Genomic DNA, 24303 nt, shown 5'->3' with positions numbered 1-24303 from the left:
GCCTGAAAGGTTGTGCTGCACTGCAAAGCACTGCACTGTTTGTAACTTTCGTCTTCCTGGTCTCGTCCAGATCATTTCAGTTTGTACTTTGGATTCTAGTATTGCACTTGTTACAGAATGTTGTTCTTACATCATGACACCCAAAGAATGAAAAAGAAAGGTATAGAGAACGAAAGAAAGAAGCTGTTGCTACTAGTATGAACTAAAAAAAACAAGAAGAAGATGTTCTGGGAGAGCCTCTAGCATAAATTATTACTCTTCTTCTTCCCTAAACAACAGCATGAGCCGAACGAATGTACTGTGCACGGGGACGATCCCTACCAACCAATCCAATTCTATGTACAGGATGATCTCCCTTCTTTTGTCCTCGATTATACTCCCTTCCCCCTCCCCAGCTCCAACCAGGAAACAAAATAAACCAAAAGAAAGAGAAAAACACGGAGATTAACAGATGTGATTAGTCAACACCTAATCAACCGGGCGTAGCCCCAGCAATCCTACCTCACCGCGGCTGCCTTGCCATTGCCATTGCTGTTGGCGCACGCCGTGGCGTTCTTGAGGTGCAGCTTGGCTGCCCGGAGCAGCTCGCCGAACCTCTTGATGCCCACGGTGACGTTCTGCCGGTCCATGTACACCTTCTTCATCTCCCACCAGCCGCGGCTGCTGATAACAGAGGGGTCCCGCACAACGGTGCTATCCAGGCCGTACTCGGCGGCGAGAGAGCTCTCCTCGGGCGCCACCTTGTACTCGAGGTACTCGAGCCCGAGCTGCTGGGCCGGCTTGCCGTAGAAGGACTCGGCGGCCCAGTCGAGGCCCACGGGCACGATCTGGAGCAGCACGGTACCGGGCCGCATGAAGAGGAAGTGGGTCACCGCGGCCCCGTGCACGGCCACCATGGCGTCCGCCGAGGCCAGCGCCGCGTGGATGACGGGGAGCGGCGTCTGGCGGCGCAGGTTCATCACGTGCGGCGCGAACCCGGCCCGTCGGCACGCCGTGACGACGTGGGGCAGGTTCAGGATCACGCGGTTCTGCTTGCGGATGAAGATGAGCATCTTGGGCTTGGCGGCCTTCGTCGTCGCGTGGTCGAGGCACGGCCGGGAGAGCGGGACCAGGGGTAGGGGAACCGGCGCCGAGGAAGACGACGCCGGCGCCTTGCTGTAGCCCTGGTGGAGGAGTGCCTGGAAGTCCTTGATGCTCTTGCCTGCGAGCGTGCGTACAAACTTATTAGAGTTGAGCACTTGCATTCGTTTACAATGGATGTGCTCATAAGCAAGAAAATGTGAAGTATGCTGATTATAGCTAAACTTTAGAAGTTGGAAATTAGTTTCAGAGATTAATATTCATTAATAAACTGTGTTCTTGCATTAGTTTCCATTAACAAAGTAGAGATAGTACTTCGGCTGCCCAGAGCAACCTAGCTAGTTGGAGTGTATAGGATGGTGATGACACACAAATTAGCAGCCAATTGGGCCGGAAACCAGCAATCATCAGTCTAGGATGACACCCTACCCGAGCTACCAAAGCTATGCTAAAATCACGGCGTCCAAAGGGAAACGGAAACAGCAACAACCCCTTTCTATCCGGCGAGATCCAGCTATGACATGGTCCATCCATGCGTCGCACCCCGAGATTGACTGGCTCCTTGGGCCTTTATTAAACGGGGACAAAACGGACAGCTCGCGCCCCGCTGCCGAAGACGCCTTTGCGTGCCTTGGTGGTAGCCTCCGGCACGACGGGGTTATTCCATTTCCATCCACTGGACCAAGAGCCAACCATCGGCAACCCAAAGTGAGAGTACTGCGACGCCAAGACGGAATTTTGGCCGGCCAACCATCGACGACCTACAAATGCGCCTTGAAAGTGGGCGTAATCACCCAATGCAGCAGAGGAGACCCTTTTTTAGGTCAGCGCTACAAGATCCAAGCCCGTAGGCAGCTATAGTACTTACTCCATTTTGGATGCTGATCACTGAGCACAGTAAGTCAACCGAGCATCTAATTTACCTACCGTAGAGAGTATAGAAACACCACCTGCGCAAGAGACTCGTGACAGTACTTGCATGATTTTCAATGCATTTCAGAGACTAAACGTACGCCAGTACTAGTACTAACATAGGAGTAAGAGAAAGTGGTTGGTTCCTTGCCAGAGATAAACGTTGCTGAGAACTTGAGATCCAACCTCGGCGTCCACCAAGCTGTGCCGACGCAAATCCACCGACACAAGTGGCATAATAAGCGCAACTGCAGTTTCGTCGTAAATCCATCATTATTACCCCTCTACTACAGTCTCTAGGCACACCCCCTCCCATGTCCACTTTCCCTTTTTACGACTTCTTTGTGAGCTTTCTGTCGTAGCAACAAGTCCTCACATCCTTTCATTAAAGAGTTCCACGGCCTTTGGTCAATCTGGAGCCTTTTGCCTCGGGGCTCACAATTATTAAATCAACACCATTTTTCTCCCACCTTCATAAGCTTTCTTTTAATCAACTTTGTGTTTTACTTTAGCCGAATATAATAGACTCGCATTATCTGTATGGGTTAGTACTTAGTACTACTTGCATTTCTTTTCTTTTTAGCTCGGATCTGTTACCAACCATCGAGCTTTTTTATGTTCAACACTACAATCGTGCAGTGCTTTCATTACAAACACTAAAAAACTCCATGAACAGGTTCAGTCGATAATAAAAACACCAAACTCCATGAACAGGTTCTGTCGACAGCAGCAGAACTAAATTTTCAGCTAAATCGTCGGTCCATCTTATTATTATACTTACCATTAATTACTATACGTTCCGGCAAGCTCATGTTGCATGCTACACTTGTTTTGGTAATATAAAAGAAAACGGGGTTATCCGGGCTCTACAATTGGCTGTCGATCTGCACCGCAGTGCTACCCTAGAAAGCAAAGCAATGCGGGATGCATCGTGTTGCAGCAACCGGTAACACTTGACAGTCGTCCATATACTAGGCCGAGACCCACACGCCAGCCAGCCAGCCAGCAAAGCAAACAAAGGAAAATTTGGCCCACACCTAAGTACGCGAGGTGACGCGGGGGAATGTAGAGTGAAGAGTACAGAGACATCATCACCCACTCGTCCAACCATCCTTGGCCGAAAAGGCCATGGGGGCGATTAGCGAGGAAGGATGATGCAGCACGAAGCCGTTTGGGTAGGTGATCTGGTTTTTAACTAACCGCCCTTGCTTTCTTTTTCCTTTCCTCTCTCTCACATCGCATGGGTCCCAACAAGCTTAGCCACGTTGGTCACCCTCCCCCTCCCACCATCGCTCGCACACATCACAATTCAGGCAGGCATGTTAAGAAAAGGGAAAGGAAAATGTTTCTTGGTGCTTTTGGCTCCATTGACAGCAACGGCATACCTGCCAATGTCCGTCCGAGTATCAGACTAGCCGGTCGAGCATGCTGTCTATCTGCAGCCAGCACCAACTAATCCACTGGATGGAGCGGCTGATTAGGACACGAGCCTTAGCACTATGGGCGGCGTAGGCACAGCAAGTCAGCTTCCATGGCCGGCCGGCGCCTCTGAGTCCCTACATGTCCTAGTCAAATGCCACAATCCATAATCCTCTCTTATCACCAACATTTCGATGCGTGTCGTGCATATCCGGCCATGGTACTGTTCCCTCCCTGCAGCTGCCTAAGACCACTGTCAGGCTCAGGGCATGGACAACATATCATCGTCGCCATATGCTAGTAAATGATACCGTGCATGCCCCCACTATCTTCTCCAGTGGAATCCAACAAAATCAGCGATAGATGCAACGGCTCTTGGTCATAGATTAGGGAAAAGAAACGTAGGGGTTTATCTTTCCGTGCTCTTCCTTCCACCCATCTAGCACGCATGAGGCTGTCGTCGCAGTTGCTTCCACAATTAGCTAGGCGGATTCCAGCCTGTTTCGTGGGAGGCGGCGATGAAAATGTAGAAGAAGAAAATGACCTTGCTGTACCCTCCTCGTGCCGCATGCTTCTCAACTTCATCGCTAAAGGACAGGAAGGCCTAAAAACTGGGGTCCTAAAACTGGGACGGCTATTTAAAAGGCGCACGTGGATGGGTGTAAAAAACAAAATTACGACACGAACTCGAATCACCACCAGTGCCCCTTGCACATGTTGTATATGCTAGCTAGTGACCTTTTAACGCCTAGTCTGATTTAGAAACACAAGCACCAACCGAGCCAAGCTGTTATTTTCTGTGATATGGGAAAGTACGCGCGGTTGGCCTCCGACATGTTAAGCAGCGGCAGCGAGGTGGGTATTACTTTTGCAGAGACACGCCTCGTCCCCCCCTGCATCTGCGTGCCCGATCCATCGGACCAGCAACTAGAAATATTCTATGTGGCACGCAGCATCTCCAATTCTGTTTGCAGACACGCTGCTGCTAATTTACTAGCATTACGCTCTGCACAGGTAACGTGCTGCTGCAATAGTAATTTACCATCTACTGCTCCAGTAGGAGCACTAGTCTAGATTGTACAGCAGGCCCAAGATCTTGGCTGTGCGTGTCCTACGAGTGTACCGGACAGTACAAGGGTTTTATTGGGCTATAAATGAAGGAACACATTAGTGCGATACGGGGTCGGCCAGATTAATTGGGACTGTGCTGTGCACCCAACCACAACTGGGTTGTGAAGCCGAGCGTGGAGGTAGGTACACACTACGCCTTCGTGGAGCCCCCCTTGTATTTCCTTCCCTATAAATAGTCGATGTACAAATCTGACCAAAGATTTTATAAATCCAGTACACTTAATTCTCTGCTCTCATCAAGCCAGGCAGAGCCAGAGCCGCTTTCAAAACTCGTGCGTACCCTGATGGCCGTGATCGAACTCCTGCTGCTATATTCAACACTTTAACTGCATCCCCAATTAGACTAACCCAACCCACTGGCAGTGAATTAGTACTAGCGTCGTTAATCCCAGCAGTGGAGCGCATTGACATTGTCTGCAAGGAAAACGGAAAGGGAAACGGAGCGGGGAGCACGAAAACGGCAGGACAGAAGTACTCTAGGAGCGGCGGCGACGGCGATGGGAGCACCCGATCTGGTGCGCCGATCGGGTCCGTGAAGAGCGAGCCCGCTTTTCCTCCCCCCTCCTAACGCTAGCTTTCGCAAAAGCCGCCTTTTGCCTGCCCGTTCCCCGTAAAATAATAATCCCCGCCATCATCTCGGGCGGCCTCATCATCGCCGCAAGATTCCCGTTCCTCCTTCCTCCTTCCTCCTCCTCGCGGCGCCTCCTTTTCTTTCCCTTCCCAACAGAAAAGCGCACCCGCCTCCCTGTTCCGAGGGCCCATGGCCGTTAACTCACTCGCCACCGGACCGGAGCAGGAGTAATGCGAGCAGGTGGCCGACGGCCCCGCACGCAGCCGGAGGGGTGTCAGACAGACTCGGATGTGTCATGTGTACCGTGTAACCGTGCGGCGTGTCGTCGCCAAGTGAGTGAGCAGCGGTCGATCATCAGCCCCGGTCGGTCGGTCGGTCGGTCGGTCGTTTTCGCTGACCGAGCGGATCGGCTCGTGGAACGTCGGATGCGTCACTTGCAATCTATCTATCGCATTCTACCAACCCAGTAAGGACTGGACTGTAGCAGGGGTACTGCTACTAAAACCGGAGAGGTGAAAAGGTGATTCTGAGAAGTAGTAATTAACTGCGGCCAAGGCTAATAAACTCGGAGGAGGAACTGCAGTTGAGTTGGGGGGAATGATTTATCCGACCAGGGTTTGCACGGATCTCGATCGAGGCGCGCGAATTCTCACACCTCACACGCCTTTTTTGTGTTCTTCTTCGCTATATTAAGCAACAAGCCGCCGCTAGCTTGCTGACGCGCGGCGGATCCCGAAATTCCAACGGAAAAAACCAACCGCAATCGCCCGGCCATGCGGATTTAGTAGCAGAACAATGACATCCCTAACTAACCAACAAATCGACGTCGCAGCGTAAAACGGGGGCACGGCGAAATTTGTGGGCGATTTAACTTTACGATGGTGACGCGGTTGGAAAATTTAGAAGGGATTGGGATTTGGGGGGGAGGGAGGCGTACCGTTGGGCATGAGCTTGGGGTCGACGACGAGCTCGCCGTGGATGCGGAGGCCGACGATCATCTCGGAGAAGCAGTGCACCCGGCGGTCGTACCGGAAGTCGACGATCTTGTAGTTGGTCAGGCGCTCCAGGATGGCGCCGTAGCGGCCGAGCCACCAGTAGTGGTACTCGAGCACCACGAACACCACCTCGCCCGCGAACCGCTGCGAGGTGATGAAGAGCGGGATGAGCCCGTCGCTGAATTCGTGGTACACGTTGCCCGTGTACCCGCCCGTCGAGAACACCACAGCCGGCACGCCCGCCGGGTGCCGCACGTCGCAGCGCCGCCGCAGGCTGTCCCTGTCCCTCGAGGCCGCGTCCGAGGTGCCGTTGCCGTCGGGCACGGGCAGGATGGTCACCTCGTCGATGGTGCTCATGATGCTGCCCTCGAACTTGCGCGTGTACGGGCGCACCTTCTCCGGGGCGGCGCCGCGGGGCGCGTTGTAGAGGAGCACCGACGAGGTGGAAGGGTCCGTGCGCGCGTCGCCGCGGAGGTAGCACACGTCGCTGCGGTAGTGGCTCCGGTCACAGCACAGCACGCCCTCCCCCGACTGCCTGCCGCCCGCCTCGCCTGCGCATCACCAATTCTCCATTAATTAGCATCCCCCAAACCACCGCAAATCTGCTGGCTTATGTAAGCAAGCAAAGCAAGCAAGCGCCTGTAACTGAATAACTTGGACACCAGGCTCACTCACCGTTTATGAAGGCGGAGCATGGGAGGGACGCCGGGGAGCGGGTCTCCTGGCGGGCCTCGAGGCTGTTCTGGTTTGACGGCAGGTGGGTCTTGAACGCCTCCACATCCTCGCGCCGCTCCACGCGTTCTGGATGGAGGACGGCGTCAAAACGTAATTACAGCACGAAAGGGGGGACGCATTTAATCCAGGAGAAGCTTTGGGCGGCGAGGAGCGAGGAGAAATTGCAATCGAGCAAGGGGTGCGGCGGCAGCGGGCCTACCTGAATCGGCGGTGTTGACGACGAGGGAGGAGCTGGGGATGCGGAGCACGGTGAGGAGGCTGTACACGGTTAGCGCGAGCAGCGGCAGGAAGCGGCAGGCGTACCGGCTCCTGCTGCCCCCGGCGCCCCACGGCTTCTTGTGCGGCGGCGACGGCGGCGGGGACCTCCGGATCCACGACGAGCTTCCGGAGAGGGATGGCTTGGGCTTGTGATGCTGCGGCTGCTGCATCCTCTCGCTCGCTCGCTCTGGGCTTTAGCTCCCCGCGGTTTCACCGCCGCATGCTATGCTCCCTGCTCGCGAGCCGCCGCCGCCGCCGCTCCTGCCCTGACGCGCGTCTGCAAAGCTGAGCTGACCACCGGGCAGTATTGGGGCCGAATTGGGGGAACAGGAGGATATATACAGGGAAGGGGAGGTTTTGCCGAGGTGGGGCTAATGGCGGAGAGGAGGAGAAGGGGAAGAGAGAGCTAGTAGTAATAGCTCCTCACGATCATCGGCAAGGGGGGAGGCCGGGTTGGGGGCAAGAGGTGGGAGGAGACGAAGAGAAGGGAATACAGAATCACATGGAGGACAAGGGGAAACAGGGTGTGTGATGACGCTAATTATATATGCGACGTGGCCGCGGGCAGTAATCCAACTCCCTCTTAGCTGTCCTGCTCTAATTGTAATTCCTCCCGGACGGTCAAAATCGTATAGCACATGTGTGCAAAACCCAGGGCCAGCCCGGCCGTATGTCCGTGTGCTCCTGAGAATTGTGACATGTTCTTCCTTTTTGCCGCGGCTTTTTGCATTTTCGCATGTTTAGTTTCTCGGTGGTTTTCGTGAAAGAAAATCATTTTTTTGCATGTTATGTATCTGTGTGGTCGTCTTGGGTGGGTCCACGACAGTTTGGGCGACATCTATAATGGCATTTTTCGTGACGTGACAATCAGAGAGAGTATTTTACAAATGCACGCACATGGAACGACGATTTTCTCGTCCCTCAATATTTATTTATGATAAAACAAATTCATGTTTGTAACTACATGAATCTTAGTGATTCCTTTATTGTGGTGGTTTCGGTTCTTTTACTGTGAACAACAGGACTTTGATATGATTATGGAAGGATGTGGTATTAGACATAACATCTAACAATATGCAACTCTTTATAACATTGCTCTTAATAGCCACATTACATTTGATGAGGCGACAAAAACTTCCCCACCTATACTATCGTTTTTAGGAAGTGATCGTTTGGACAACTCGTGAGGCTTGGAATGACATGTTGGCCAAGATTATCATTGTTACCCTAAATGATCGGCTGGATTTTCTGTTGCTGAACTTTGCATTCCTTTTAGCAATATGTAGTAAAGTCCATGTATATATGCAGCTTTGGTCAATACCACCAGCCGGTTCAAAAAAAAAACAGTGAAAACTTATAATTTCCCTTCACATCAAGATCTTTGCTTGGTATTTTATTGAGGGGTGTCCTCGCTAAGGATAAGCTCGCCAAGCGAAAGGTGGAAGGGTTGCAATATGTGTGTTGTTTTTGTAATGACAAGAATTTTCTACACCTCTTTACGGAATGTTCTATTTGAAAAGGAAATCTGATTCCACACTTGTACTACTCTGTAATACACTATGTGCATTGGGTGAAGAGCGATAAAAAATTTCCTAGAATAATCGTTATGTACTTTGGAAGCTCAAACTTTATTGAATAAAAAAACTGGATTTCTCCCGCAAAAAATAAAATGTTCTTTGATGTACCCATGATTTTTTTATTAGATTTTTTCCTTTCTAGGTTGTATCAGAAATTGTTCCTTCCTAGTCAAAACCACTGTAGCATGAAAAATGACTGCTTCTTTAGGTTTACAAATGTGCAACTATATAGTCGTGGCACTCTAGACTAAAGTTACACATAATTTTAGAAAGGGGAATAGGAGCGTGTCTATTTGGGATAAGGTCGGCTAGCACGAACTCCCATGTTGCTGTCGATTTGCTTACATGCATCAGTCGTGATTGGCAGCAGGGATTAGCTGAATGCCATGAAAATAGGGAGTTTCAGTTTTCCCCTAAAAACATTGTAGTTGTATTCTTATGATATTTTCACTCTAAATATATTTTCCGCCATGTTTTACCTTTAGTTGAAACCACATTTTACTATGAGGCCTCTTTTATTATTTTTCTGAACCGACATGACGATTTAGCGATGGATGTGGCAGACAACTCGGACACATAATTATTGAATTATGTTAATTCATCAACCTTTTTAAAGTTCTATCACATTTCATCAAAATATATGTGGTAAAACATAACAAAAATTGATCAAACTTGACATATTATGACAAAACGTTCACATAGTTCCTATGCTCCTAAGAGCATCTTCAGCAGGGCACTTAAATAAGGCACATATCTTGTTTTTAGGGGCTAAGACCAAAAAACACTGTTCAACAGGGCCCGTACTCAGGCCTTAGAATAGGAAGACCCTTAGAAACATCTCTCAAGTCCTCATTCCCGGGGGCTACCTACGAGGCCCCTATCCCTTTCCCCCCTCTCTCTCCTTCTCCCGCACGCGTCCTCACATCCTCGCAGCCTTGCCGCCTCCCTCGGCCCACAGCAACACCGCCGCCTACCTCCGCCCTGCACAACACCGTCTCCCCCCGCGTGCCTCCTGCTAGACGATGTACGCGCCGCCTCCATGCGCGCAGCCGGTTTGCCGCCCTCATCTCCTTTTCCCGCCGCGGCCCCATCTCCTCCTCCCGCCGCACCGCCCATCTCCACTGCCATTGGCCGCGCGGTCTCTGCCTCCCAGGGCCGCGCCCGCCGCCTTCTTTGGCCCGCCAGCCTCCATGGGGAAGAATGGCACATCTCCCTCTCGTACGGGCTTGGGGAAGAAGGCAATAGAAAGAAAAAAAATTGAAAATGTCCCACTGACAGATGGCCCCATATGTCAGTGTAATGGAAGAACTACATAGAGGCTGGAATATAGGTGCTCGTGCTGAAGATTGAATAAGGGATCAAAAATTTAGAAAAAAGCTCCTAAACAACATTTGGAGACCTTTATAAAGGCTACTGCTGAAGATGGTATAACGATTATACGTTGGATTGTTCACATTCGTTTCTTCATGTGTCTTTTTTCTTTTCCAAAGCTGCAGTACTTTCTAATTTGGCGTCCTCCCTGGATTTACCTTACCAAATACACTCGCCATTGCAAGCATCCCGCTCACAACCGTTGCTCCAGCAAGCGCCAAAGGGTCGGTGACAGTGACTATGCACTTTTTATTTTTGTCGCAGCAGTGAGTATGCGCCACCGTGACAAGCAGCAAACATAAATGGGAATCACACAAGCACCCGTGACAAAAGGAAAAACCAGCACAAACGGGCATACCGGTCAAAACAGCTCGATCTGGTGGCTCTGCCGAATTGGGCTCTGCCCCTGTTCGCTCCTTTCTCGGTTCAGTCGCAGCTAGCTCACGGGTCGGAGCCGGGTCCGTGCATGCGAGACACGCGCTGCTTGGCTGCTGCGCGTCGTGGAGAGAACGTACGCAACGGACGGCCGGCGACAGAAGCAACCGGAAACAGGCAGGGAGCTGATAAGCTGCTACGGCCACTCCATCCCTTCTCACCCGCCGCACGGCTGCTGCCCGAGCCCACGGAAAGAATGAAAGAAAAGGCAGCTTTTTTACTGCCCCTGCCGGTAAATTCTTGGATTTCGGCGTGCGTGCGTGCGCTGACGCTTCCGGCGGGGGAGAAAGCATGGAATCGAATGGTATCGTCGAAGCACCCGGCTCGCGGGCTACGAAGTCTGAAAGAATGTTCGTTCCTGCATTGCAGCGAGAGGGCTTCGCATCGCATCGCATGCGCATGCACTAGCTGTAAAATGGCCTTTGTGGTGCCGTGCATGCCCTCCACCACAAGTCCACAAACGTGGAGGAAAGATAATTATAATGGATGGGAGACGATGATTATCGACATGAAAAATCTGTGACTGCTTGTTTAGTCGCTGTGGGGTCGGGGTCGACAAGGATTAGCACTGCCTCCTGCGGAGAACATGGCCATTGATTATTAGCAGTGGAGCAGTGCGCGCGGCAAAGGATAGATTAAGAGCGAGTGGTGGTTGGGCGAACGAATTACGGGCAGAGTGAGAGGGGGATTAGATTCTTGTGTTTGGAGGAGGTGTGTCAGTGGAAAATACTAATTCGTTGGCTAAAGAAAAAGAGAGTATTGCACTGGTGTTTAGTTTACGCGAGTTTTGAATTGAGACACCCATGCATCATGTATGCATGCCGGCCGGCCGGCGGTGTCATGGTTCGTGCGTGGGTCCTTCCTTGGCTTGCGAAACGGGAGTTCTTTATTCCGAGGCTGCTTTGTCTCTTCCGAGGATGAGCTTGCGCATGTATGTATGTCTCTGCTGTTGTTTCTACGTGGGTGTGCTGTTGCAGGAAAGTCAAGGTGTTTTTCTGTTTTGTTTCGGGATTAATAAAGATTAAATGGTGATAATGATTACGGAGTACCTGGCAGCAAAGGAGTGCCGTAGCTCCCCTCTGTGTATGCAATGAAGTTTCCACCGGGGAAGGAACAAGAAACGGGATTCCTCAGTAAATGCAAGCGTACGTCGGTCAGTCGGCGAGGTCCCTAGCAGAGCAGTAGCAGTAATCGCCCGAGTACCTACGACCCATCTCTAAGATGTAGTAGTACCGCAAATTACGTGTACCTGCGCCATGCTCGATGCAATGCAGTCTGACATGAATCAATTCTTCCATTTGGTTCTCTAGAACGATCTTGCATCATCGCCCATCCACCTTTTCTTCTCTCAATCACGGTTTCTACCGGCGGCGTCAATGGAATTCTTCCGTATGGTAGCACCGCTAACTCGGCGCATGCGTCGGCAGCCGGCTACAAAGGAACGAAAATTATTGCCGACCGCCGGTGGCGCCCACGCCCCCCAGCCCAGAGTCTCAGCAGCAAAGCATTTACTACTACGACAGCCCGTACTCCAGTAACTAATCGAAACTGGCGTCCACCGTACGCTGCGCAACCAACGGTTGGTAGCAGCCCTCTGCCCCGCCTCGCGCTCCTAGCTAGCCCCACCTGCAGCAACGCTTTGCTGCATGCTGCCCCCCCGGCCGAATTTACTTGTTCACGTCGATTTCAACGAAATAGACATCGAGCCTCGACTATTTCATCACACGACTCCGGACGAAACTATTTCACGGGGATAATCTTTACTCTTAGACGTTATACTTCCTTTCATAGCGCCGCTTACTTGTGCGCTATGGGGCCTGCCAACGTGGCAAGTCCGAGCCAGCGTGGCACTTCCCGGCCCCGCACGAAAGGTTATGTAGCGCCTTACGGTAAGGTGTTAGACAGTAACATGTAGCGCCTTCGCTTAAGGCGCTACATGATAAGAGAGTCTTATATGGTTAACTTCTTCCACGCGGGTGCACAGACCTAGCTCCAGTCGATTCTTGCAGGCAGGGCGCTCGCACGCGCGGAGGAATAGATGGCGGTGTGCGCCATGCCCCCAAGATTGTGGAATCGGAGGCGGCTCGGGGGGTCGAGTTCGCCTCCAACCCCGACAAGCAAAGTGCAGCAAGGTACCCCCCCTTTCCTTTCTTTAGCTAGGTTTCGATTCAGTTAGGTTAATTGAATCCGAAGGCTAGGGTTGAGTTAGGTTTGTTGTTTTAATGTGTTGGCATCGTAGGGATGAATCCAAAGCCAAGATTTGATGGATGAATCCAAAGCCAAGATTTGATGGATGTAACCTAGATCTGAGTGAGAATCGTAATTTAGGTTAATTTAGGTTACTAGGTAATTGGAACCATTAAGCTGATAGTTTATACTCCTCAGGGCCTTGACGATAGTTTTCCGTTGTAATCTTTTTATAGATGTCAAAAATAGTTCATGTTCATTACGTGGACAAAGATGCTTTTTTGGGAGGCAATGAAAAGTCGGATGTGGAGGAGAGAGACTTGGTATTCGATTGTAGTCCTACCTATAGAGAGCTATTGGAAGCAGTGCGGATTGAGTTGGAATGGATGGATCGAAATGTTGTGGTGGAGTTGGAGGGAAGACTGAATGTTGGGTTCGGCAGTCACCTCCGATGGAAGACAATGCGCATATGTTCCGAGCAACGATGGGCCGCATACAAAGAGACGGTGGCGGCATCACAAGACAAGGCTCTTGAGTTATTCGCTACAAGGAAGGTTGACGGCAGTTTGGACATTTCAAGTCCTGTTCGAAGGCAGGCTGAATGTGAAACAAGTAATCCGGCAGACATGAACCAAGTGGACGGTAGCAAGCATTCAGAGTTAATCGCTGGAAGGAAGGTTGATGGCAATTTGCACATCGTAAGTCCTGTGCGAAAGGAATCTCATGTTGTAACAACAAGTTCTCCTCACATGAACCAAGTTGAGGATAGGGGGCCTCCGATGCGTCAACAAGCAAGCCAGAATCGGAAGAGAATGATGAGAACATGGGCGATGATAGGGATGATGATTTGCATGACAACAATATCAATGATTTGGCTGCATACTGTTTGCAGGAGGACATGGATCGTGACCTACCTTTTGGGCGATCTTATGCTGCGGATTCGGATGACAACGATCCCGATGAAGAAGTGAATGAGGATGGGTTCACAACGAAAGAAGCGAAAGTTCACGACAAGGTGTTAGGGCATGATCATCGGATATCATTGTTCCGCAATGTTAGTTTGGCGGATGAAGCCGTAGTAGACGGTGACAAGGGTAATTCTCTTGGACCAAGACCCATCTCCTACAGGGATATGAATGAGGATGAGTATGTCATTCAGTCGGGAATAAGGTTTCGAACTTTGTTGGAATACAAGGTTTGGATAAAGGAGTACTCTGTTACGTCTCATCATCCATACAAGGTGATTCATGCGGACACGAAGCTTCGTTACACGGTTAAATGTGTGGAGGAAGGATATCCATGGATTGTTCGTGCAAGACCACTAAAAGGAGGGCCCGAATGGCACATATATAGTTGTTCTGCAACTCACCTTTGTACAGGAAAAAACCGAGATGACAAGGATGTGAAAATAGATCACCTGCAACTCACCTCGGAATTCATCGGCTACAAGCTTTCCAATTCCATCAAGTCACTACCGACAATGTCGATCAAGGAAGTCATCGAACTTGTGGATGCTCTTTTCCATTACAAGGTGAAGTACGGGAAGGCATGGAAGGCCAAGCAAGCTGCATTCAACATGTTGTATGGTGATTGGGAGGAAGCATACAACCGACTCCCTAGGTTGTTGGGAGCGATGGCTCATACCAACCCAGGCATGATTCATATGGTCGAGCCTTTTGGGCAAAGAACTAGAATTTACAACGGTGCAAATGTCCGAGTCTTTGGCCTTGCATTCTGGGCTTTCGAGCAGTGCATAAGGGGTTTTCAGCACTATAGGCCGGTCATCTCCGTGAATGGCACTTTCCTGACCGGACAATTCAAGGGCACTATGTTGGTTGCAATAGCTAATGATGCCAACAGCCGGCTGTTTCCATTGGCTTTTGATTTGGTTTCTGCAGAGAGCAACGATAATTGGGCATGGTTCATAGGGCTATTGAGAATAAAGGTTATACCTCAACACATGGAAGTTTGTGTCATCTCAGACCGTCACCAAGGCATCTTGAATGCAATGGAGGTTGAGTTGCCTGGATTTGCTCCATTGCATCATCGATGGTGCATGAGGCATTTTGTTGCCAACTTTTACAGGGCTTGTAGGAACCAGGAGTTGTCGGATTATCTGAAGCATTGTTGTCAGGCCTATTCGGAGCGTCGTTTCTCAAATTTGATCAATGCATTGCTGACTTCGCGAGATCTTTCTCCGGGGGTTTTGGAATTTTTGAATAGGCACCTGGCCTCAAGGTCGAAATGGGCACGAGCATTTGACGAAGGGGGTCGTAGGTACGGTCAAATGACAAGTAACATGGCAGAATGTTTCAATATGGTACTCCGAGGGGTTCGTGCATTGCCCGTCACGGCTATTGTTCAATACACATTTGACAAGATGAACGGGTATTTCCTAAAATATTCGGAGGAAACAGATAGGCAGATTGCTGGAAAGAACAGGGCAAAGAAGAAGTACATGTACCCACCAAAGGTGGATGCATGGATTACTTTTCAGACAAGAAAAGCAGACTCCCAAACCGCTGTATGTTTTGATAACGATGAATGGATTTACCAAGTGAATGAGCCCAGAGGAACAACAAGTGATGGTGTGCAGCATGGAGGCAGGGCGTTCGAGTTCTCGCTACGAACATGCGAGTGCTCGTGCAAGAGGCCCTCGTTGCAAGTTAACCCCTAATATGTATTTCCTGTGTGTGTGGTAATGTATTAGCTTCAATGTATTAGGAATATTAACCCCCATATGTATTGGCCTCCTGGCTCCACCGAATCGTTGTTCTTAGCTTCATGTATCAGGTATTGCACTATTGAATGTAATCGGAACCGCTATTTAGTAAGAACCTTAGTACTATATCTCCTCGTGCATCTTTTGTGAATGTATTACATTTTGATATGCTTAACGCCTCGAGAAAAGGCTGAGAGTGAAGCTTTATTACATTTTGATATGCTTAACGCCTCAAGAAAAGGCGCTGAGGTAGGCACATTCGCGCCCACCGACAAGGCGTTAAAGGCCTTTAACGCCATAGCGCCGGGCGCTATTTGTCATTATGATAACGCCTTCTAGATAGGCGCTAGGTCATGACAGAATGTTAAATCAGAAAATGAGCATAGAAACATTAGTAATTAATGCTGGGGAAAAATAGATCTTAACCAACAGAAAGATCGAATCTTATTTTTCGTACAGTGTAACATCCCAAAATTTCAAACCCTTTCATATGCATTGCACTCATGAGCATCATGCCACAATTGCATATTTGAATTCAAATTTGAATCTCAAAAGGCTTTGGAGAGGTTTTATTTCAATTTAAATCCTAGTATTTCACCCATTTGAGCTTTGGATCTTTAAACCAATAGGGTTTAACTACAAAAGGGGTTTATTGCATAAATAAACTATCCCATAATTTTTGGTATTTAATTTGTATTTGAAAAACTATATTTTTTCAAATGGTTACATTGCCCTAAAAGGCATTTATATGGCAAAATTGATTTTAGCTATTTTATTTTGGAGAGAATTTTGTCCCAAAAGCTGAATCATGATAAAACATGATTTTACAAATTTTCTGGAATTTATATGGATCTATTTGGACTTCAAAATCAAAAGATACAAAGGAAAAACACAAAAGGAAAAAGAAAAGGAAAAAAAAAGGGGGAAAACCGGACCGGACCGGCCAAATGGGCCGAACTGGCCCAGTCCCGTGCGAACCGACCGAGCCAGATCGGCCCAGCTAGCCGCGCGCGTGCCCGAGCCATTGACGCGCGGGGCCCACGCGTCAGCATCGTCTTCCCCGGATCTCCGCCGCGACGCGAGTGCCTGCCATGTTCGCCGTCGTGCCGTCTCCGCCGAGATCTCCTCGCTCCGTCCCTTAAACCGCAGCCCGAGCGCGTCCTTTTAAAGGCCGCGACCCCCTCCTTCCTTCTCCTTTGACCTCCCTCGCAATCACGCCGCCAGGCTGCCTAAATTTCTCGCTGTTGAAGCTTCGGACGCCGCCGCGTTTTTGAGTCGCCGCCGACTTGCCGGTGAGTCATAGCTGCCGTGACTTCGTTTTTCTTTCTCCTCTCTTCGTTCCGCGCTTTGTGACGCGCTTGCTTTTGCTCCTTGTGTCCCGTAGCACCCAGCCCCGTCTCGACCGAAGCTCGCCGCCGCCGCTGGACACGGACGCCGTCCTAGGCGTCGCCCTCGTCCTCGCTGAGGCGCACCGCCACCATCATCGTCCTCGTCGCACCGAGCCGCGCCTCCTCCGCCTTTTCTCGAAGCCCGAGGAGCACCGGAGTAGCAGCGCCGCCTCCCCACGCCGTCGCCACCGCCTTCGTCTCCGACCCTGGCCGGAACCTTAGCCGCCGGTGAGCTCCTCCATCCTGAGCCGTCCGATCTTCATCCTAGGGCTCAGATTAAATCACTTAAACGAAGGGGTATGGGTTCATCTCGGCCGTCCATCCATCTTTAAATCCGACGGCCCTCTTTTATTCCATACCCGAACCGGTATCGTCCAATAGGGAGCTGCCACGTGTCCATGTTAAAAATGAAAATATGAATCCCGGTTTAAAATAAATGGCACTTTTGCAGAAAAGCCCGTGTAACTTTGAAGGCTTATAACTTTTAAACCCTTTGGCCAAATTTAGCAAATTTTACCTTTCTGGAAAGCTCTCAATCTGTAGAATCTTTTGACACTTTTTAAATTTAAATTTGAACATTTGAATCTCAGTCAATTTACAGAAAGGCCTTTTATGCCATTTAATTCATAACTAATTAATTAGAGATCCTTTTCAATTGAAACCAGTGCCAAAATATTGTTTTAATGTCTTCTGTCCAGTGGGACAAGGAGATAAATTTTGGAATAAAATTGTTTGGCTGATGCCACTAAAACCTTAATTTAGGGTTTTAATCAAATTTTTTTGCTTTTTTTTAAACCTAATGCATTAATTTTAAATTGCCAATGCTTTGGACCAGTTGATCACCCGAATAAAATAAACCAATTCATGTCAACATTGCATTTTCATAGCATATCTTATTTCGTCATGATGTGAATTGTGTGTTTATGTATGTGTATGTTGTTTGTTCCGTATAGTTTTCTCGGAGAGCGAACCTTGTGATTGCGACGAGTGTTTGAACTCCAACTGCTACCAAGGCAAGTTCATTTTGATCATTATCTTATTATTATTATTTTAAATATTTATGTATTAGTGTTGCTTGTAGAAATGCATTGATAGGATTATTACTCGTACTTATGCTAGCTATGATTTGACCTACTAGCGATAGGGTTACCTTTGTCTTGGATCCTCCACCAATAGCCATCGTGATTAGATATTGCTTAGCCATGCTATGTTAGTATACGTGGGAGGGAATCTCAATCACTGTGAAACTGATTATGTGGAGTAATTTTGGAAACTTGGCAAAACAATCCTAATGAACCATCCTGAGTGGACGGCTTTGAGGATTCGAGATGTTATGCGACGTTAGGTCCATTTCTATGGGTCCCTCTGAGTCGAGTCCCCGTGGATTCGGGGGCGGATCGTCCACGGACGTCTCCCCGTGGATTCGGGGAGCGCTTGCGTCGCAAATGTGGAATGCCACCCGGTGTATCCAGAGACTGGACTAGTTTTCCTGTTTAGTAGCTTCCAGTACAACCACATGGTAATATGGGCTCTGCCAGGATGGATGTAAGAAAGATGAATCCGGATCCGAGGATGACATCGGTATGTAGCTGTGTAGGTGGGAGTGCGTCCCTCAGGCGGTCTGGAGGATTATGTTCTGAAAATTCCTGTAATCGATGCCGTTGCTACTCTACCCTAAGGATAGCAAGGGATCAACACGTCGATTTCTTGTGGATAAAGTGTACCACCTCTTGAGAGTGTCAAACTAAGTACTTAGCCGTGTCCCCGGTTACGGACAATCATGAGCAACTAGATATGGGGGCTGTAAGGAAGGTCTCACTCATTCCAACTTCTTAAATAAAATGAATGGTTTGAACTTGGGTTTAGGAGCATTGATGTATCTACTCGATGTCCTTAGATTAATAGGAGCATCGGTGTTTCTACCCGGTGTCCATTAGTTAACAATAATGTAACATTCAATTGTAGTAGGATAAACTATGTTTTGCTACCACGCCATAAAGCCTGACCCACTATACCTCAATTGCATATACTTGGTAGGATTTGTTATAACTTCCAGGTGAATTTGTCAATACATTCAATGTATTGAGCACGTAGTGGCTGCAATTAATAATGCAGATGAATCTGACGAAAAGTGAGGTTCGTCGATGTTCTTGGGTCATGTGTTTACATTCCAACATGCTCTCTCCTTTGGGAGTAGTTGTGGCCCATTTGCTCTACCTTTCCGCTGCAAGTTTTTGAAACAGTATTTTGTTATGCTGACCCGAGGGGTCATGCAAGTTTTGTAAGTACAATTATATTCTGGATAATGCGATGTAATAAAGTACTTTGACCTTTGTATCTTGATATTACATCTTGGAACTGTGTGTGCTAGTGAGTCGATCCAGGGACTAGCACATTAAGCAGAGAGATCGAACCATGTACGGGGGCGATCGCTTCATACAAGAACTTTAAATTGTTCAACGGAATGGTAAACGGTTATTACATAGTTGAATTGTTCTTAGTAGGAGTCTAAAACACATACAGAAATGCATATTAGTAGATAACGGGCATGATACAACAAAGCATGATACGACACAACTGGAGCCGCCTATGGCCTCTTCGCACAGATGGAAAACAAAACAGCAGCAAGAGTGAGTGCCACACTACATGAAGCCACTGCGAAATCTTTAACTTCGACATCCTTGTTCCTCCTTTCGTCTAGTTCGTTTTTCATCTCTTCCATGTGTATCTTCCCTTTAGCAATTTGTGCTTCCAGAGTTTGTTTCATCTTCATCATGTCATCGACTAATTTTTGGTTCTTACGCTTCTCTTCATTCAATTTTGCTTCCATAACAACCCTCATCTTCTTCAAAATAACACTCCCCGGTAAGTGCTGAACATCAATTTCATCATGCCCATGCTCCAGCAAAAAACTTGGGTCGTTGATATTAATGTTGAACTAGACATGTTCATGTTACATTAAGGCATATTAGTACTCCGAAATGAAGCAAGAACCAACAAGTACACGTGTAATGAAGTGAAAAAAAATAAACCTTGTCCAGTGAGTTCATGGTGCCATCCAACGAATCCGTAATCCAATCCATCATTGAAGCTGGCCCTTCCTTTGATTTGCCACTGCAGCCCATCCCTACGTACGTACGAGACGAGCTAATAAGAACCCTAGCCTACGAACAAGACGCCTAAATCGTGTGAGTAGAGAAAGAACTCATCGGGTTGCCTTTGCGGGAGTAGACGTCGACGCCGGAAGCAGTAGATCTCGGGGCCGGCGATGATAGATCCCGGCAGCCGGCGGCGGTATAGAGCTCTAACCGGCAGAGAGGCTGCGGAGAGGCCGAGGACGACGATTGGGGGAAATTGTTTTAGGTCTAGCCCTCTCGGTCGCGGCTGGAGCTTTAAGCGCACGGAGGTTTAGCGCCCGACGAGACGGCGTTAAACCCATCAAGTAGCGCCTTGTCGGTCGGCGTTAAACTCTCCTGCGTAAAGCCGACGGACAGTGCGTGAAGATTTGGAGCGTAACGCCTTGTCGGTGTGCGTTAAGGTCGTGCACTTATAAAAAGGATCCGCATCCCGACCCCAGCACTGTGAACTCACCCACGACCACAACCACAACCAGTCCCCCGGCCTTCTTCACCTGTGTAAGACCCCATGACCGGAATTATACAATTTAGCCCCAAAGTGCTAACCTTTGCATAATTCAAGCCTCAGGTTCTTAACCTACGATAAACACCTCAATACATACACGCATTAATGTGCTCATCGCAGGATTTTTGCAACATGAATATCATTACCAAAACTCTACAGAAGAGAGTAATTACAAAGCTCATACAAGGAGCACAATAACAATTATTACAAGGAGAGGACACATGTCCCAACATTACATCATTACATCAGTGGAAGTCGAATTATGCCCGAGTACGGACAAGAATACAACATGGTCTGAAGAGGCTGGAAGGAAACCCGCCACGAGTCTCAGAACCCTGATCTGGATCTCCTAGCTAAACATCGAATCCAACGTCGTGCTCCACGAAGAAGCTAGCGGCTCACCTGCTCTGCTGGAACCTCTGAAGAAAACAAAGTTGCATAGCAATTGAGTACAAAGTACTCGCAAGACTTACGGGGAGAACTAATCTAATTATGCAACAAGTCTCAAAGGATGGATAAATATGGAGTGGTGATGCAGCAGCAATATATCTGGAGATACACACTAATGACATCGTCTAAGTAGAGGATGAGAAGCGTCTACCAGGTGGAAGGTGATTAACCTATTTACTAAACACCAAACAACACAATCCTCATATCACCCCCTCAACAACCTGTAAGGAAGCAATCCAAAAGGAAACTCACACTTAAGCAGTTTTAAGCATATCCATGATTAAGGCTAATTACTACTCAAGTTGTTGAGATTAAGTTGGTTAAGTTCTCTATGATCAAGTAATGACCAACCAAGTCGTCCATGACCGCGGCCACGGCTTTCCGAAAGATTTAACCCTACAGGATGCACCAATTTACCCGTACATGTTCGACCAACCCACGAATGCCAAGCGTGCTCACACTCAAATGTGCGCTGGCTGGATTGAGCGACACGACGTTTCCAAGTTCCACAACTAATCCAGGAGGACCACCCAGTCGAGTCTATCCGAAACGAGAGCCCGGCCGAAGCGTCGTACGGACTCAAGAGTTGCGTGGACAGCTGGTAGTGGTTCAGGGCCCGCGGGATGACCACTCCAGACTAGTGCCGCAATCCTATATGAATGCAAAGTCACCAACAAGTCTCCAACACAACACCAGTGTATATGCGATATGCCAATGGAACGCCCGAACTATGTGGCCCCTGGAAGAGCTGAGGATCAAGTACTAAGTCGAGGGGGAACCCATATATTCTCCCACGAGCGGTTAGCGCGAAGTTTCTTGGATCGGCGAAAACGAGAACTCAGTCCTTAGGTCGGCGCAAATGGAACAAATCACTAATGCATTAGAGCACGGCCTCCCATCGTTGTCTTGCTACAATTTTAATATCATATCACAGTTTAATAATTGCAATTTAAATACAGGAAGTAGCATGTGGACGTAGCAATTGTGGAACCCTGGATATAAGGACACTAGACTCGTAACTAAGCATGACATCTAATGACCAAGAAGTAGGGCAACAACAACATGTGACATGGTAATAGGATAAGTAACAGGACAAAAGGCATTTGAGTAGAGCTGACTAACAAGCTATGCAACCTAGAGGCATCGTGACAAGACTGAGATCGTAACTTAATGCAAGATTGAGGGAGAAGCAATAGGTAGAATCGACATGGTCAAGGAATGGCTGCTTGCCTGGAGTACTCAATTGCCCGGAATTGAGCAAGAATCCTGAAAGAAGAACACAAGTGTAGTCGTCGTCGTAGGAATCGCAGACTAGCGAGGAAGAAGCAAATACACGCCATAAAAGGAAAGTATAAGCATACAAGATACACGTGGTAGTTAATATGCACAATCAAAGAATGATGCATGTCATAGGGATGATGCATGTCACATTAAGGATTCCAAGAGTAAATCTGATATACGATTACCAAGTTAAATGGAGTCCGAATACACTACACATAGCATCTATACAACTCCATATGCAAGGAAAAGAGTTTAATGGATTAACTACACACAACAATATTATAGTTGTATTATCATGGATGAGAATGACATGGATAGGTGCGACGCATGCTTAAAAACAAGAACAACACAAGGATCCAACTAGGTCGGGGTTGCACACACTAATGGAAACAAGGTACCTGCAACTATTGATAATATCGGTACAATCACGGCCATCTCATACAACACATGCATTTCACTATTCGCAATGTACGGGTCTATGACACCAAACGATCGCTCCAAGGTTCTACCTTTGTAGCGTGCCACGGCGTAGTCGATGTAGTCGACGTCGTCGAGGTAGTCGTACATGTAGGCGATTTAGTCGTCGTAGTCGTTCATGGCTCCTCGTATGTAGTCGTGCGCGGCTACTCGTCCGGCTCCGGGTCTTCGGTCTCCTCGGCACACGGTAGCAGTAGCACCAACACACCAAAGAGAGAGGGCAGCGGCAGCACAGAGAGGGCAAAGAGCAGTGGCAACACCACAACAGGAGAGAAGAGAGAGGGAGAGCTAGCGCAGCAACAGCAGCAGCACGCAACCGAGAGGGAGATAGAGAGCAGCAGCAGCACGCAAGGAGGCTTGGGTCGTGCAGGGGCTCGGCTGGGCCTGTGGGCTGGAGAAGAAGCAGAGGGCGGGGAGCAGCAGACGGGGCAGCAAGGAGCGGCATCGGTGGAGCTTGGCGGCGAGGTGGTCTGGCCAGCGAGGAGCAGGCTCTGGCGGCGAGCAGCACAGGCAAGGGAGGAGATGCTGCCAGTGGTGAGGGTGAGGCTGTAGATGAGGGAGGCCGTCGGCGTGGTGGAGAGGCGCGGGCAGGCACGGTGGTTGCAGGCGGTGCGGAGAGGCAGAACGGGGAGCAAGGGCAGGCGCGCGGGCGGCCAGGCAAGGTGGAGGCGCGGGGAGCGAGGGCGACGAGGAGAGGCGGCCAGGAGCAAGGGGAGGCGAAGCGGCGAGGCGGACGCGGGCGACGGGGAGGCGCGCGAAGCCGGGGAGAGGAGGACGCGGGCGAGCAGCAGGCCGAGTGGAAGTCGCCGGCGGGGCGTGCCGGTGCAGGACGGCGGCGAGCGGCGCTGGAACATGGGGAGGCGGAGCAGGAGGAGGCGGCTCGACGAGGTTGTGGCGCTGGAGCAGGGGAGGCGGAGCGGGCCGGCGAGGAGAGGCGGCGCTCGGGGAAGGGGAGGCGCGTGGCGAGGCGGTTGTGGACGAGGCAACGCGCGGCGAGGTGTAGCGGAGCTCGGGCGAGCGCGGGGCAAAGCTGCGCGGGGAGAGAGGAGAAGAGAGGGGGCGCGACCATGGAGGAGGGTGGCGGCGGCAGGAAGAGGAAGAAGAAGGGGATCGGCCAGGGAGAAGGTGGCGCTGGCGGCGGAAGAAAAGAATTAGGGAGAGAAAGAAAAAGAGAAAGAAGAAAAGGGGATTAAAAAGGCTAGAGTTAGGGTTTGGCTTAATGGTCTTTTGGGCCAACAAAAGCTTCAAACAAAATACAGGTTTTGCACGTTTAGGTTTTCGCAATAAAAATAAGAGACAAGAGGGAGGCCTAATTAAACCCGGATTTATTTTGTCAAACCAAATTAGGATTTTTATAAAAATAATTTTAGGCTTTTACAAACACAACAAATGACAAACACATGAGCACACAAAAGAAGTGACATTTTGTGCAAGCGACATGTGAGATGATGCTAATGACATGGCAACATGTTAATAATGATATGAGCATGACAACATGATGACAACAATTAAATTAGAAAACAGTCCAAAAGGGCTTAAAAGGAAAAGGGTTGCTCTCGGGCTGTTACAACTCTCCCCCACTCAAAGGAATCGCGTCCCGAGATTCCAAAAGAAGGAAGGAAAGGAAGTGGAATACTCGGTCCAACGATGGTCTTCACGTTGCGATGGTTCA

The 24303-nt window shown here is 49.3% G+C and overlaps 2 protein-coding genes across 2 annotated transcripts; one reads left to right on the top strand and one right to left on the bottom strand.

The window, feature by feature from the left end:
• Nucleotides 1–71: 71 nt before the first annotated feature.
• On the bottom strand, nt 72–7629 carry LOC100836135. The gene is made up of 4 exons (XM_003566244.4): nt 7043–7629; nt 6784–6909; nt 6051–6659; nt 72–1201 (listed from the first exon to the last, which is right to left on the bottom strand). The coding sequence occupies exons 1-4, from the start codon at nt 7269–7271 to the stop codon at nt 498–500; spliced, it is 1668 nt and encodes a 555-aa protein (XP_003566292.1). The 5' UTR covers nt 7272–7629; the 3' UTR covers nt 72–497.
• Nucleotides 7630–13494: 5865 nt separating this feature from the next.
• On the top strand, nt 13495–15348 carry LOC104583173. Its single transcript, XM_010234941.1, has one exon. The coding sequence runs from the start codon at nt 13495–13497 to the stop codon at nt 15346–15348; it is 1854 nt and encodes a 617-aa protein (XP_010233243.1).
• Nucleotides 15349–24303: the final 8955 nt, after the last annotated feature.

Source organism: Brachypodium distachyon, chromosome 2 (assembly GCF_000005505.3).
Source record: "Brachypodium distachyon strain Bd21 chromosome 2, Brachypodium_distachyon_v3.0, whole genome shotgun sequence".
Classification (NCBI taxonomy): domain Eukaryota; kingdom Viridiplantae; phylum Streptophyta; class Magnoliopsida; order Poales; family Poaceae; genus Brachypodium; species Brachypodium distachyon.
The sequence above is the reverse complement of the archived record's forward strand: the minus strand, read 5'-3'. Positions and strand labels throughout refer to the sequence as shown.